This window comes from Schistosoma haematobium, chromosome ZW (genome assembly GCF_000699445.3).
Source record: "Schistosoma haematobium chromosome ZW, whole genome shotgun sequence".
Lineage (NCBI taxonomy): Eukaryota > Metazoa > Platyhelminthes > Trematoda > Strigeidida > Schistosomatidae > Schistosoma > Schistosoma haematobium.
In genome coordinates, this window is record NC_067195.1 from 12,707,318 (window position 1) to 12,724,313 (window position 16,996).

The window sequence follows — 16,996 nt, forward strand, 5'->3', positions numbered from 1 at the left end:
ATGATCTAAATTATAGATTAGTTAATAAGATGCATTATAATGTATAAGTTTTGTTCACGAAGTGTTAATATGAATAATAATGATATTTTTGGATTGAATGTTCAACATGAGTTAATACCGGTTGCGAAACTCTGCGAAACATTGTTTTGATTTTTGGATTTAATATTAACTATACAATGATCATTTCTCCTTAGATCTATGTCTCTGAATCTTAATGTAATAAAGTTTTTATTTTCATTCACATCCAATCTGTAATATCTGATTTCACTGGTTGTAAAAATTGCTGCTATCCAATCGTTCCTTCTCTCTGTATAACTGATGTTTTTGAGGGTTCATAATCTATTTGAACTAATCGTCGGGTTGAAATATGACCAATTAGGGATAAGATACATGTTCAGGAATTTGTAACACTTCTGAATCTCAGAACCCAATATATCTTCATTATCTAGCATTTTGCCGTTCAGTCAATGCCAAGTTGGAATAAGCTACACTAGCGTGTTTACAGAAGACATGTAGATGGCTTTAGACGATTAAAGCAAAGTCCTTACTAAAAAGTACACTCTTATATAAAGCACTGAAACTACGTTGACAAAAAAGTGCGCGAAAATGTAAAATATCTCACTGCTATTGAACATTGAAAAAATTATGATTGTCCTCAAACTTCAGTTGTTAACAGTAGTTATGTGAACTTTTTTAGTGTTCACTTAACCATTCAGTTTAATTTTCATTGTTAATGTACGTGTATGAACTCAGTCTTTGTAATGATTCATTGAATGATTTTTCGAATATTTTGCATTCACGGTTCCTTATTCATCAGCTCTTTTTTTAAAAAAATGAAAATTACCCACTTTTTTATTATAGAATTGGACATGGGAAACCCATGATAATGAACCGGTCAGATATACAGATTGGTATAAATCACCGGGTGAAAATCCCGGTGGTTGTTATCTGTTTCATCAAGCACCTTACACCACACTTGAAAATAACAGAATTGATTCAGGTATAGGCAGTATACAATTGGCAAGTTCATGTGAAACACATCAGTTTGTTGCTTGTCAGACATTAGCTTTAATGAATGATACATCATCAAAATTGTTGTCTTATCATCGTATTACATCAAATGTTGATGTGCCTTCTGCTCCACATCATCAACCAGTGAGACCGGATTGTTTTAAACCTAAAATAGCAATGAGTAAATTTGAGCATGATGTTATATATGAAACAAAAATTATGCAGTCTGTTACCGGGAGACAATGTCTTAGGTTAGTTGATTGGTTTCTTTTTTAAGTAGTATTAACATTGATATTGGTAGTTCTCAACCAAATTTTACAATTCAGTTCTCCTCTCTTTTAATACCAGTTAATCATGTTATTAGTTTTACATAGTTTGAGAGCAAAACTGCTCTCACCGACGCGTTTTAGGTCCGACCTTTTACAGCCAGACTGACATCACGAAGGCGCCAAAGGTGGCCCAGATTGACATAAGCAGCTCTGGCTTTCACTATACGTGCATTGATCTCATCACTCACGCCACCACCAGCACTTATGCAGCTACCTAGATACACGAACTTCCCGACTACTTCTATCTGCTCACCAGAATCCTGCCAGTCTTGTAAAAGTACTTTGCACTTCGAAGGTGCAAAGCTGATACCATAACTACGGACACTAATTGCCAACTGATTAAGTGTGGATTGCATGGCTTGGGCATTATCGCTCAGTAAGACAATAACATCCGCATACTCAAGGTCGAGAAGTCTTTCTCCAGGCAACAGATCCACACTGTCATTACTTACATCCATCAGGGCTGTTTTCGGAATGTCGCCAATGGCAAAGTTGAAGAGGAATGGTGAGATTGGGCAACCCTGTCTAACCCCACTGCTCGAATGGAACAATGGAGAAAGGTGGTTGTATGCCCTCACTCTGCCTGAGGTGTTTGTATATAGGGCTTTTAGGATGTTAATAAACTTCTCAGGCACACCCTCCTTCAATAGACAATCACAAAGAACAGTCCTGTCCAACGAATCGAAGGCAGCCGTGATGTCAAGAAACACTACGATTGTTGGCCTGTGATAAGTATGACGGTGTTCTAACACTTGGCGGAGGGTGAAGAAATGATCAATACATCCTCGACGAGAACGAAAACCAACCTGCTCCTCGCGAGTCAATCTTTCTCGGGTTTTGAACAACCTACGAAGTATGACGGAAGCCAATAGCTTGGACGCAATCGGAAGTAGACTTATCCCCCGATAGTTGTTACAGGAACGACGTGAACCCTTTTTAAAGATAGGGACAACTATCGACTCATTCCATGACATTGGTACACTCTCTAGTTCCCAGACCTTTGGAAAAATAACGCAGTCAGCTTCTTAATCAGAAGGTCGCCACCATCTTTATAAAGAGCCGGAGGTAAGTCATCTGGGCCAGGTGATTTTTAGCGCTTCAAAAGTTGGAGTTCCCTGTGGACTTCCACCTCATTCGGTGGATCAGTCGTCACCGGCCATGAAGGGCAGGACAGTCTGACCGATGTTGCCGGAGCAGCAGGCCAGTTGAACTGCCCTTCGAAGAATTCTACCCATCGTCCAAGACGTCGATGGATGTTGGTGATTGACATCCCGTCATCCTTGTTTCGCTCACACCAAACTTCGTGTTGCCAGTGGCTTGGATGAGTTGGAAGAGCCTCCGGTAGTTACCAGATGCAGCTGCTGTTTCCAGCTCATTAGCACGCTCCGACCACCAGGCTTCTCGGTCCGTACGCAAGCTTTGCCCGATTTCCTTACGTAACAGTCGTCGTTTGTGGTCAAACTCACGGTCACCCGGAGTAGACCGACGGGCTTCGATGAGTTGTACGGAGCCTGAAGAAACCCGGTGCTTATAGGCGGGACGTTTCGGGAAGCCGCAAGCGGCTTTACTCGCCATTTTGATGGCGTCATGAAGTTGCGACCAATGCTTATCTATGCTTCTCAGTGGAATGTTAGGTAGCCTTGAACCTAGCTCGGTTCGACATTTGGTTGCAACCAATTTACTGATATCGGTCCGTAAAGTAAGATTAGCGTAAATACGAGGATTATCAGAGTTCTGACAGGTAGTCCAAAAGGAGCAGCAGTCTTGTATACAAGCACGCCAGCGGTAGCTGATCGCGATGTGATCAATCTGAGTCCAGGCTTGAGATGCAGAGGGAGGACGCCATCTGGCACATCTGCGGTGACTGTGCCAGTAGTTAGTACAAGTTTGTGGTCTGCGCACAGTTGCAGTAGACGGTCCCTGATATCTGACCGGTGACCAACAAGTCCCCATCGGCCACCTGAACGATTCTCTTCTGTGCCTAGATGCCCGACCGGAGCATTCAAGTCTCCGGCTGGTACTACAATATCTGTCGAACGCACTTATGTAGAAGAACTGTTAACTAGTGGTTAAACTCATCCTTGATCGCATTCGGGATGCAATCTGTCGAAGCATAGGTGGAGATGACGAAAAGACGTCGTTTCTTACGCCAATTTCTTCTCACTTTGATGGAACCTTTTAATCTAATATTGAATAAAGCCATTAATAATAATAATAATAATAATAATAATAATAATAATAATAAACTCTAATCTAATAGCACATAATTGACTGTTAATGAGGATTCAGTCGATTAGTGCTGCCTCAGCTCTAGCGCTTAGTGCGACACCAACGCCAGCAAGACCAGATGAAGAGGCCACAGGGTCCCCGGATAAACGCACGTAAAACAAGCTTTTCGAAGCGACAGATGTAGAGCGAATATTAGTACTTCAGCAGAATCTTGAATATGGGTCTCGGGTAGATAACCAACGTCGATATTAAGACTTTCTGAAGACATAGCCAGCTCTATCTGTTGTCCAATCTGCATTAGTGTGCGAACGTTGAATTGCAGCCAGTTTGAATGGTACATGTGGTTTTCGAAAAACTTTCGGTATCCGTATTCGGTGGTCGCATTCAGTTTTCGACCAGTCAGTGAGTCAAGATCGTTTAGATGGAACAAAGTTTCCACCATAGGCGAGCTGCTGTATAAGTTGGGAATAAAAGACGGTAGATAAGAGACATAATAGTATATAAATATAAATGTGAATTGTTTGACTTTTAATCGAGACGAGAGTAGTATTTTCAGTAATTATCGTCATTTCATTTTCACTTTATTTGTGTATGGGCTGTGATACTGCCTGGGTGTCCAGACTGAAGCAGGTGGTTTTCTCAGGAGGCCATATCCGGAGGCTTTGACCCAAAGGTCTAATCCACAAAGCAGTGGAGCAACGTAAGGAAATGCAGTCCCATGGTAGCCGATGACCAACAATTGGTTCATACGCCATTTGTCCCCTCAGGATCCTGGAACCCATGTGCACCATTGGTTTGGGATCAGGGTTTTCCACTCCCCTAGGAGGATCCTCCGTATCCACTGACCCGGTTAAAGTGCCGGACATTCGCTTTTCGTCCTCTCAATTTCGTAGACAACACCCCTGCCGCGAGAAGGCATTGGTTGTGTGCATGTGGCCATGTGAGAGCATTTAGAGAGAGAGAGACCGGACTCTCGCCACTGTCGGCCGTACCAGGGCATTCGGGGACACTTCACATATCTCTTTTTTTACTAGCACTATGAATTAGGCAAGATAAAATTTAATAATTGATGAATTATGGCTAACAGTGAAATCCGGAACATGCGTTTCTTCTTATTCCCGTCTCAGTACTTAAACTTACCCGCATTCCACATTTGTTCATGTTAATATTCGAACTTTATAACTCCAGCTCGTTATCCAATAATTTATTGGGTCCATGTAGTTACTAATTTGTGCATTGGATATGATGTCTATATCATTATTAGTAAGCTTTCAAGTTATCGCGCTGTTGATAATCAGGACTTAATTTTTGATCGGTTCTTTTTGGTTTATGCGATAGGTTGCAAATGATTCTTGGAATTACAGAGCTCTGATTGCATAATTATAGTGTATTTTTCTCGTTTAAATATTCTTTGCTATTTTATTACAAGATAGTTTGTAACTGAAAGATGAATTTCAAACATTTTGTAGGCATTTTTTGAATGCACTAAAATTAAAAAAATAAGACATTCAAGTGTAATGCTTTAATTGTTTAGTCATTCCATCATATTTCAAGCAGGTAAATTGTATTATTAACTCTCTAAAGTGGACATTTGTATGGATGAACCTGCACTTTCACAACTGATTTACAGTAACATATTATTTTGTGCTATAGACGTTAAGTGTTGTTGTAGACGATAATAAAAATCGTTATTATTACCATTTTGTCACTTATCATTTACAATCTAACGGTTTTTATATTACTAAAATTGTGAGTGTCTTGTTTTGTTTCTTTATATATTTATTGATTTATTGACAAGTTTTGTGTGAAATTAATGAATAAGGTTTGTTTGCACTTAAGAAATCTTATAAACAACTACTTAGTATAGAAAACAACAATTGACTTAGTCGTTGTGGATAGATGTAAGCGGTTAAAGGTAGCTGGTTTTATGTGTTGATTATTGTCAGTCGGTTGATCAAGCTATGAATCTTCATCAATTTGTGTTGCACATGCATTCATGTCTTCATCAAAGAGGTAAGAGTAGTTTCGGAAATACTTAAGTAAGTCTACTGTTATGTTTTGCATTTATCTGATTTAAATACCCATACACACGCTTTCGTACTTTTTTGCGAGTTGACACTAAGAAACGGTTGTTTTTGTTGTTGTACACAATTATATGCATCGAGCCCTCTAATCTAACCAAGAACATATACCGTGACTAGGTGAATAGTCCGTTTTATTCATTAGCTTACTTTGTTTACAATCGCTCACCACACCGTTTGGCCTTGAGATAGTGTGTGAACATAAGCAATCGATATGTCTGGATTTACTCAGCCCATCAAATTGCTTCAAGAGCCACGTCAGTAAGTGCAGAATTCCTGACTGAAGATACTAAATAGAACATAGATCAAACTTATCAAATTATATGACTGATATAACATTCTCTACAAAATCAACAGAATAAGCAAATATTGACTGGATAAATTGATTTTAAATAATTGTAGTCATTATCTCGCGTCTCACATCACTTGGTATATCCCTGTTGGTTCGTCTTTTAAGGAGTATGGTTCCTTAACAAACAGTAATTATTTCTATCTTTTTTATTCAGTGGATGAAAAAGCCAACATATGTATCTCATTTTGATAAACAGGTTATGTATAAACTCTAGTTCCTTCTTTTTAGGGTCAGCTGATTGCAGTATCCTAAGGGTCATTGAGTTGCCATCCAATAATCTCTACACGGTCTAATGCTAGGTCAACTTGGAATCTAATATGATAGTTATCTAAACATTGATATTGATAATTATCACTAGTTTTGCTCGTGGAACAATGATTGAACTCAACTAATGGCACGACTTCCCAATAAAACATTGAAAATCTATTTCTCATCTCGTCAATAGTGCATACACAATTATTAGTTAGTAGTGGATGGTAGTCTCTGGAAATCGGTTCAGTTTTTGAAAAAAAGAGCCGAAGCCAACTGTTTAATGCTCAGTGATTTTCACTGATAACTCCGCCTGGAGTCCCTCCGGCTAAAGTGATAGTCTCCGATGAAAACTGTCAGCCACTTGCAATCAATGTAGATAGGGCTCGGCATAAATATGAGTTAGACCAAGTTGCCATATCACTTCATTATGGCTAGATGAAATTCTTCATAGTACTGTAAAAGCAATCGAAATAATATAATGGGACTAATTATAGCAGAAAAACATTAAGAATATAAGGTTTGTAAAGACGGAATAAAATATATGCTTGAAGCTAAAGAACTATCTTCAAATTCAACTGATCTTCACAAGATTATTGTATGATGATCACCAAAGATGACCTATTGCACCACCACTCTATAAGAGGATTGAATTTGTACGGAACTTCCGAAAGCCCAAGTTTGTTTTTAATAATTCATTTTGACAGAAAAAGATAAATCGAACATCATAGCTTGGTTAGTCACAATGAATACATGAGCTTAAATTGATTACTATCAGTCCAAGGCACTATACAACAAAACATTAGTAGCAAGACAATTAGTAAATGGAGTCAAATATTGCTCATTGTAGTTCAGCCGTTCCGACTTTGAACGTTTGCTATCGCATTGTCAGTACTGTGGAGACATTCACCACGTAGAAGCAACAAGTATAACTTTCCTGGTAGAGACTTTCGCTGCGAAGCAGTATGGAAGTAAAAAGCCGACAGCTTCTCACTCACCAGGATATATCTAATCTCATATCATTTTCGATTTGGAAGCAATATTTGTAGAAAGAAAGTTTTTCATCTAGTTTCCTTATTGTTGTCATCAATACTTTTTGGTTTGTTGTTAAAAAAATTTTCTAGATGGGATTTAATTGATCATAATTTCACTGATGTGTCATTAGATTTCAATTTTATACGAAATCATTTACTGTCTGCTGAAATGGTTCATGGTGGCAGTAATACTTATTCATATGCTGAAAATTATTGTTCACATATACACGATGGAAAAACACAATCTACCAAATTCGGATGTTATATCAGTATAAATCCACCTATGTTTGAGGTATCAACAATTCTCATGTATTATTTTATTAATATTCTGTATTGATTATTTCTTTATTGGGTTATGTACTTAAAATTTATGTCTTGCGGCTAGTGGAACACCGAACTATTGACCCAATATTCTCTTTTATCCACGTACTTTGGTTTATTTGACCGCCAGTGGTATCATCAGCTCTGTCACACTTAGAAGTATGACTGAAACGTGATTACATTTACCTGTTTTTAACAATTGAGTTAACAATTAACAATCAAATCATGATTAATATGAACGCAGAATAATAATAAAAACTAAATTATATACAATGTGTTATAATTTTATTTGTTTATTTAATAAAAATCTATGTGAAGTAGGATTGTTAAATGGTTGTTGGTAGTCGACCAATAATCTTGCTTGACTTATTATTCGTATTACTTCTCACTCGTCACCGAGGCATCATTTGTAATCTCGAGGAGACGGATTACTTTCTATGAGATCGGAACCTTTGTATCACCCTATTTCACAGTGTGCGAGACGTTACTATTGAGAAGTTCAGGCTGCGATTCAGCTCCTGTAAGAAAAATATTTACAACTGACTGATCATTGAATAATAGCCATTGCCATGTTTTTCCAGTCCTTCTAGTCCCGATTGAATTCTATCGATTAATCTGCAGTATAGTGTTACTAGTCTGAGTGACTCACATGGACTACGTTTTGGTGTTAGGTTGCACACTCTATTTCATGCCACTTAGACTGTTAGCTATATTACAACTGGATCGTTAGAATTGGCTCAGTCCTAAAAATCCAAAAGAAGCCTTTGACATAATAACTTTTATTTTTAAAAGTAAATATTCCTCATTGTTATAATTTTTAAAAAAAATTAAAATCAAAGTTATTTTTTACGACGGATCAGAATCAATTGGTATATTTTTTGAAGAAAACGCAAAGCATCGGATAACTATTTGCTTGTGGTTTTTAAAGTGCCCAATAATGCATGTTCAATAGTTCATATAAAACTTAAATTAACTAGATTTACCTTTAAGTTCATCTTATTTCATTGATGCATGTATCTTTATTATTACCAACCTATTTGATTCCTTGGATCACTCCAATTCATAAATGCCCTAGGTCGTATTATTAGAAGAATAGTTAGCCGATAAGAACGAACAAGTCACTTTAAAATGATGTATCCAACGGAATGTTGTCTGTCAAACCTAGGCGATCCGTTTTAGTAACGAAAACATCGTTAGATGCTTAAGGTTGGGTTTTAAATTGGTATTTAAGGTTAGAGCTAAGACTAGAATGAGTTTGGAGTTCAGACATAAGATTAGGGTTTACATGGACTAGTCGTAAAACCTTCTCCTAATCCTAGTCTTCAGTCAACATCCTTAATTTTAAACTGTACATCGCAATCATAGATCGTTAACCCCTAACTCTAATCTTAAAATGTAAATCTTAGTCCTAACATTAGATATCGTTCATTTATACTTGCTGTCTACCGATTGTTTAAATGAGGTCAAGAATTCAACAAGGTCACTTAAGTAGCTGTTTAAGTCTTGTCCTTATAGCTCACATTTACTTTCAATTACTTGTAAAGAGTTGAAGATGTGAAATGGAATTCCCCAGTCTCAATACTTTGTCATTTTCGTCGGTTTTCCAAAAGACATTAGTCTATGATGAAAATCATATTAAAATAGAAATAATCAACATATACCATGGACACGAATATATGATATATTGAAAATACATATCATTCAAAACAATACATGGATTTTATAAGTTGGTTATATATAATACGTGTTCAGACGAAATAATCTCAGTCCGAAAATATTACTCTTGAATGTAACTTCACCTTCTAATAAAATAAACAACTACACAATTCAATTAGTTCCCTTTATGAATTTAAATAAAGCCGGAACAACTACACATTTTGTTACATGTTATTTTTTAAGCTCAATTATTAACAATTTACTGTATGAATGTGACAATAATAATAGTAATAATTTATATTTATATGTTTTAACTGTGGTCTTAGTTTACCATTTAAACTTCAATGGAACAATTCATTTACAGGTAAGTAGTTAATTACAGTTTGATAATAAATACGTTAGTACTTCACTGGAACTAATTCATCATCGTGATGCTCATTTTTGTTCATGAGATAATAAACATCGGCATTGAATTGGTGACTGACTGATCGACTCAAACCTCTAGATAGGCGGGATATAAGCATTGGATCCTATAATTTTATTCATTTATAGCTTGTTATTTTGTTATGTCGTTGAAGGTGATAAAAACACATCAATAGATGTACTTGAGTTTTTATTAAAACCATGAATCGATCAATGCTAGACAACTATTAAAAACCTAGAAGCACTAGACGACTGTCTGGTTCCAGTATGAAACGCCTCACAGTACACATGCACGATCACTCACACGGAACTTGAGTCTAGGACCTTCGGCTTCGAATTTCAAATTGGTCATATCATTGATTGGCATTATTACTTAATTAAACATCATTGCTATGTCTCAATAGGCATCATCTTCCGAACATTAGGTTATCCTGTTGATCATTTCGTTGATTTCTGACAAACTACTTTTCTTTGCTTACTTAATTAACTCATAAACTATAAAATTCAATAATCGTCATAAAAAAATTAAACTAATAATTATACTCTCACTGGTGAATAATTTCGAAAAGTAGTTTCTGGAGTTTTAATGTGTAACCGTGACCAGTGAAATCCAACCATATTGGGTGTGATGCCGTCAGTTGCGTAGTATCACAGATTAACTGAAGTTAAATATATGTCATTGAATGTTGCCTAACCACTCTGGAGATCAACGCGAGATCTGCAGGTCATTTGTCCGATCCGCTATCGGGTCGTAAATGTGCATTCCTGATGAGTTTTATAATACAACACGACAGTTGTCCACTCCTTCCTGGTTTTCAATAGTCACCTAAGATCGGTCTGTAATGTAAACTCATGATTTGATTACACTATAAATTTGAGTTAGTGAATTTGAGCAGTTCAAATGTTATCTATTTCATGTCCCCATTTTTCTACTTTTGAAATAGAATTGTTCTCTAATTCAGTGCCTACATTCAGTTCCTACAGCTGGACAATCTTTTCATTGGTCTAGTGGAATCATGCTGTTTATATTCATTACTGTATGTTGTATATTCAGTATCTACCTGTTTCGACGTATCGGTATTCATAAATGTATTAAAATTCGACGACGTTATCAGCCATTCGATAGGTATCGTACATCACGTAAACATAAAACAACATTATATCTTGGCAGCACAACCAGTACCACCGATATCGTGAACAATAATCATAATAATATCAACGAAGCCGAATCGTCATCGACAACTGATGACATTCCTGATAGTTTTCTGTCATCTGAGCCGCCAATCAAACGAACTGATGTTCATAATAATGATAATCTCACTTCGTTGCAAACTAGTGGACCAAGAAAGTTGAATAGTAGTAATGGTAATAATATGGTTCTTTCAACTAAATCAAATGATAAATTTACATTGTCAGCTTTAAACTTAAGTCGTACCGCTGCTTCAATTGGTTTTATGAATCCTATCTACGTACCATTGAGCGATAAATATGCAGAAGATAATTATGATCCAGAGCCAATAAATTAAATCATCATTCGTACATTTTCTTGGTTGTTTATCTCTAAGATAAACATACAAATAAATAAACAGAGATATACGCGTATATTTTCCATGTCCATATCACAGTTTCAGTCTTTCGGTTATTGAATAAAGTAATTGTCAAAAAAATTTCCTGATGGTACATAGTAAATTACTCGATAACATCACTTAATTTTTCACGTTACCATACAGTAATCATCATCAGCACACATTGTTTATGTTTCATTGCGCTTATTATGTTGCTTTTGTGCCTTTTTTGTGAATGAATATGTCGATATGAAAATATGAAACGACTTTACTATTATTATTATTATTATTATTATTATTATTATTATTACTATTAATGTGTAGTAGGCTCACTCCTTTTTTGCATTGCCAGTGTAATCAGATCTGCACATTCCTTTTCTAATTTCATGAAAAGCTTTTTTTCTCAGTTTCGTTATCCTCCTCACCCATTTCTCCTTCTTTGGGTGTGTGTATTTTTCTTCCCTACCAAGGCGAAACTATTGCTATCGTTTTTCTTGTCCCTCGTACCCTGCCTTTCTAGTACTCATTCAACGTCTTTCTCATATATATATATATATAATACACATGCGCCCATGTTCACTCAGATAATTGAGTAGAACAGTTTCGCTCACATAACTCATGTATTCCTCTTTCACATTATTGTTTCCCACCATCATCCGTCCCTTCTGTTTAATTTATTTGGCTGTGCTGCATACCATTAGATAAGTAATATATTTTTGTTGAACTACTGAAATTATTGTATTTACTAACACAACATTCTCAACTCAGCAACTCACGAAAATTGCTGTTATGTTTAGTGATAGGTGTTTAATGAGAAAAAGAATCTCACGTCCAATCAAATACCTTCTAGCAGTGTTCAAATGAAAGGTTAGCTGAAATGTTGAATATGTATTCAGCCGTGCGAATCAATACTTTTCCAATTGCTGATAAATAAGAATTTCAGAAGCTTAACTGAGATATCTTTAAATCGTGAAATAACTCATCATTGACATGCTGTACATAGTCAGATTTAAGCTAAATACTTCCTTTGACATCTGGTGCATCATGAACAAGGTGAACTCGTTATTAGAGGTGTGTGGGTGATCCCTGCGTCTTGGTCACGTAAATTGCGGATTTGGCCTGACAATTTCATCTTGCTGTGCTAATGGGGTATGGCAGTTTGAACCAATATACATACGTACACCTTGCGACTGACAATGCGGAAGAATACTTCTTGAGGTACCTATAAACAAAACTTGTTTTGTAAGTAGTCTTTCTGACAATAAATGGTATCTGCAGAGGTAAAAGGATAACTAATCGAGGCCAGTCACACTGTTTTTTTCAAGTGGTCCTTGTTGCGTTAGCTCCGTACTTTTAAGTTCTTACTCCTGACAATCGAAGTCCGTGTTGCAAAGGGAATTATGGTATTTCCTGAAACTACGTTTTTAACCCGTTCTTTCCATTGTGCGAAGGCAGATACTTACTTCTGAGTGAAACGTGTTACTGCCATCACAATACAGAACAGTTTGATTTCGCCTTCGGCTCACGAGTTTTTTATTTTGCCACTTTCAAACTGAGTACTTTGGTATGGTAGAAATTTTTGAAGTTGATGTTGTGGCACATTGTTGTTTGATTGGATCACCCCGATATGCAAACTTGACCCACAATTTAAGATAGCAGTTATGGTCAAGCCATCTATACTCACCATCCTTGGGACGTGAGTTGTATAGTGATTTATTTCATTGTTTCCTTAACTGACTCCAGTTAATGATGAAAATGAACTAGAAAAACCTTGATATTTATGATGTGAGAAAACAATTTTACTGCGTATATTCTTCTTTATAAACTGCATTAAATGCTTAAATATCTTGTGTGAGCTTATTATTTAACTATATCAACTGATATGACTCATACATTGCATTCTAAAAAAATACATTTGTATATGAAGTGTGCCGTTTTTACATCTTGTTTTCCGAGAACTGTATTTTCATGGATAATCCAACAAACAAAAGTACTCATTTATTTAACTTCAGTTTAGGAATTATACTAACTATAATATTTAGTGAAAGGAATTTCGCAACTCCAATAAATATTGACTTGTGATCCGAGATAAGACGTTTTGTATTTAAAAATTATTTCAATTAAACTATTTAGGTTATTTGGTTTAACTGGACTGAATTTTTTTGGAAAGCTACCTTATAAGCAAACCTATATCGTCAAACGGTGTTGTGAAGGTGATTTATATATAAACTATATTTTTAATTAAGCGACTAAACTAGCTTACCGAGTTGAGGTTAATCTCTCGACTTCAAGCAAGTCACGTTATCAAGGTTTTGACCTATTGGTCAGAGAGTTAAAAATTATACTTAGTCAGACTTTTGATGTATATTACTAAGTAGTCTGAATAATTCCAGCGAACCAATTTTCGTAATGATTGGCTAGTGACCGTGAATGCTTTTGTTATCATGAACAAAGACTTACTTGATTGCAGTTCACGTAAGATACGGAATTGATTGTTTCCCAGTTGCTTATAATATGCGATCACATTTCTGTTGTAACGGGTGGACTGCAGGTTTTGATAAGCAGCGTATTTATCGACCGATTACAGTGGACACGCAAACACGTAGTGGACGACCTAGTGCCCTGATTGGACCTGCTCCGCTGTCTGTCCTAGCCAGTTGAGTCAAGAACACAAGTCACAGCCTCTGAGTTATGAATCATTGTATTTCAGACATACTCTATTTATATTACCAAACAAGCAAACCACATCGTACCATAAAATAGAAAACAACATTTACACAATATTTAACAAGTGAAATAAACATCGACCAATAGGAAATGTACATTTAAGGTCCAAGGCCACCATAGACTTAACACGATAATTATTGGTATATTTTTCCGACTATCCTAATAATTTCAAAAAGTAATTTCGTAACATAGTAAATTAGTCATATCTACTGTCTGTAGATGGTTATTTTTATGATATTGTAGAACTTCCTTTAATACCATAAGTTATTGATTGGTCGAGTATATTACTCAGTACACAAATCCGACTGTTAATCAGTGTAGAACACTTCGATTTATTCTGGATGTCAAGTACATTCTTATATATCGTCTTCGTGTTTCTACGTATGCGGCGCATTTAACGAGTTCAAGGATCCAGTATTAGTTATATCCCATTATAACTATCGCTAACGTGTTCTGTAGAGTGAAACAAACCTGCAACCAGTTTGTGATTTCAGTATCAGCCAATTCAACTGCCTCGCAGTTATAATATTTCCGAACTGTAAATTTAGGTGGACTTGGTTGTATTTCCTATTCATGCCTAAAACGCTTTCCATGTCGCTGTTGTATATTTGTTAGGGTAACTTATTTTAATGATTCAAACCTCAGAGTATTTATCGTAATATTTATTTCTGTTTATGATGGAACTGATATTCCTTGCTATCGTATAACGTGTGTTACAAAGCTTATAGTAGCTGTTAACTTGATTACTAAGTAATGGCTAGCAGTGTAATCAAGTTATCAGGCGTCATTTAATTTGAAACACGTCACCTAAAATTGCCTACATTCCATCATTGCTACTTAAACCGAGACCCGAACATAGCACTTTGCGTTGCAAGCGCCAACGCGTTATCTACTGAGTCCAGATAACCACAAGCTTTTAGAACGGGTTTGAACGTTTATTGGTTAGGGTTTGTATTTCCTTACTGTTGACAATACGGGCAGTAACTGATTAATCTTGGATCTCCATATTACCATCAAACACTGAGATCTAGGTACATCCTGAAGATGATTCCCACAAAAGATACTCATCTCCTAAATTCCGTTGATAGCCAATGTCCAACTTAAAAATCTTGTGGATAAATGACTCTATCAAACTAATTTGCAATCCTAAATATAAATAACGGGACGATACAAACCTTCATAATTATTTGATCTAGTTATTTGTTCCTTCATTAAAATCACACAAATTTGTAAGTGAAAACAGTTTGTAGTGCATTCTGAAATAATAGGTGGTATATAATTATTATGTTAAATAATTAAGTAATCCGAACTATTTTACAACATAGTGTAGTATATTCTGGAAATCTATAAATTTATAAACACATTGAGCCTAATATCAGAGGCTTTCTATAGGCTTTAACTACTTGTGTACTATTAAATTGACATTATTTTCCTTAATGTAATTTACAGTATGTTGTAAACGATCTTATCGCTTAATAAATATTAGTAGCACAACTCAAAATATACACTAAAAATTCACACATTTATTTCACTTTTGATTATCAATTGGTATTTCTACTTTTATCTAAATGTGTACTGTCAACTTCTCAATGTGTAGCTATCTTGGTTCATTTCCACAACGAATGAATTATAAAGCTGTGCTAACAATTATTCAAGTAACAAATTAGAAATTCTAAATTGGTGTGACAAAGTAATTTTCATAGAGATCAAACTAATTATCTAAACAGAAGACGAGTCCTTTACTAATTATGTTTATACATATTAACATAGTGTCGTTTAAATAATGAATAACTAGCAAAGAAGTAATAAATTGTGTCATACTTTTCTTAGTATTTAAACAGTCCTTATCGTTCTAAACAAAGTGATTCATCATTCAACTATCATATGCCCGTATATACATAAATGTTAGCTGCATCACTCCATAAAAAATAGCAACAAAGTGAAACCTATTTGCAACCCGATATATTTGACCTTCTTAGTCGTTGACTGGTAATTGTACGGACTTATGATTCCTTTGTACTTGAATGCGCACTGGTTACGAATTCAGAATATAATAGGTTCATTTATAATCATCTAGTTCTACCTGCCTTAAAATGAACAATTTCAGGAACTCCTGGTTAGTACATTAACTTAAATATTTCCAACCATCATATTGACGTCATAGAAGGAGCTAGGAATCGGTCGTTTTGATATAGCATATTTAAGAACTCTGACCTAGCCAAATTTCATCGTGTATTTCTTCTTGAGTGATCATGTACACCAACTCGTTTACCGGATAAAGAATCTGAATTGTAATGGAACATAGCAAATTACTAAGCTTCCCCACTTTTTTCTAAGTGCTTCATTCATATCAAAGTCGTTACACAAAAGCATTGATGATACACTTATTCGAAACAGGACTCTAGCTCCTTTTCGACAATTCATCTGAAAATGTTTGAGTTGTAATAAGGAAAATACTGACAAAACGTAGATTGAATTTCTTTACATCTTTCTTCATTTTGACTCTGTAAAATACCATTTTTGACCAAACGATAGTTTATGAGCTAACCGTTCGACAGATGTTTTTTTATATCTGATACCATTTGAATTCACAGTGAAGTGAATTTTTTATTCAGCCTTCTTCCTGATGCACACAGGTTTTACAACAAAACCTTACTTTATATACAGTGAAAATAATTCTTTACCTATGCGTTTCTTCACATTTGACTGCATTTAATCTCGTTTTCGGTTAATTCTTACATAAACGTTAACAAAAATGCTTGAACGACTTTGATTCCTCTTTCATGTTAATCTAGAGATTCAATAAGTTAGGCATTTTGGGTGGTTTGACGGAGTATTATTCATGGGTCCCACAGAGGCAATACAGGACAAACATGACAAAACCAAACACAAGTGAGTATCTGTAAGTTTTGATAGAGTTTTCAAGAAAAAATAATAAAACGGCAAGAATACGACCATCAAATAAACAAACCCTAAAAGAAGCATTATAAGGCGAAAGGTACGATTGCCATTATCACGA

The 16,996-nt window shown here is 35.6% G+C and overlaps 1 protein-coding gene across 1 annotated transcript in view; it reads left to right on the forward strand.

Moving 5' to 3' along the window:
* The window catches only part of NDE1_1 (NADH:ubiquinone oxidoreductase), a 79,901-nt gene extending 63,766 nt beyond the window's left edge, over window positions 1-16,135 (forward strand). The window contains exons 29-32 of the mRNA XM_035729976.2: window positions 862-1,262; window positions 7,376-7,577; window positions 10,630-14,391; window positions 14,437-16,135. Of these exons, the coding sequence (XP_035589337.2) occupies window positions 862-1,262; window positions 7,376-7,577; window positions 10,630-11,211 (1,185 nt within the window). The 3' untranslated portion in view covers window positions 11,212-14,391; window positions 14,437-16,135. The remainder of the gene's footprint in view (window positions 1-861; window positions 1,263-7,375; window positions 7,578-10,629; window positions 14,392-14,436) is intronic.
* The last annotated feature ends 861 nt before the right edge of the window (window positions 16,136-16,996 follow it).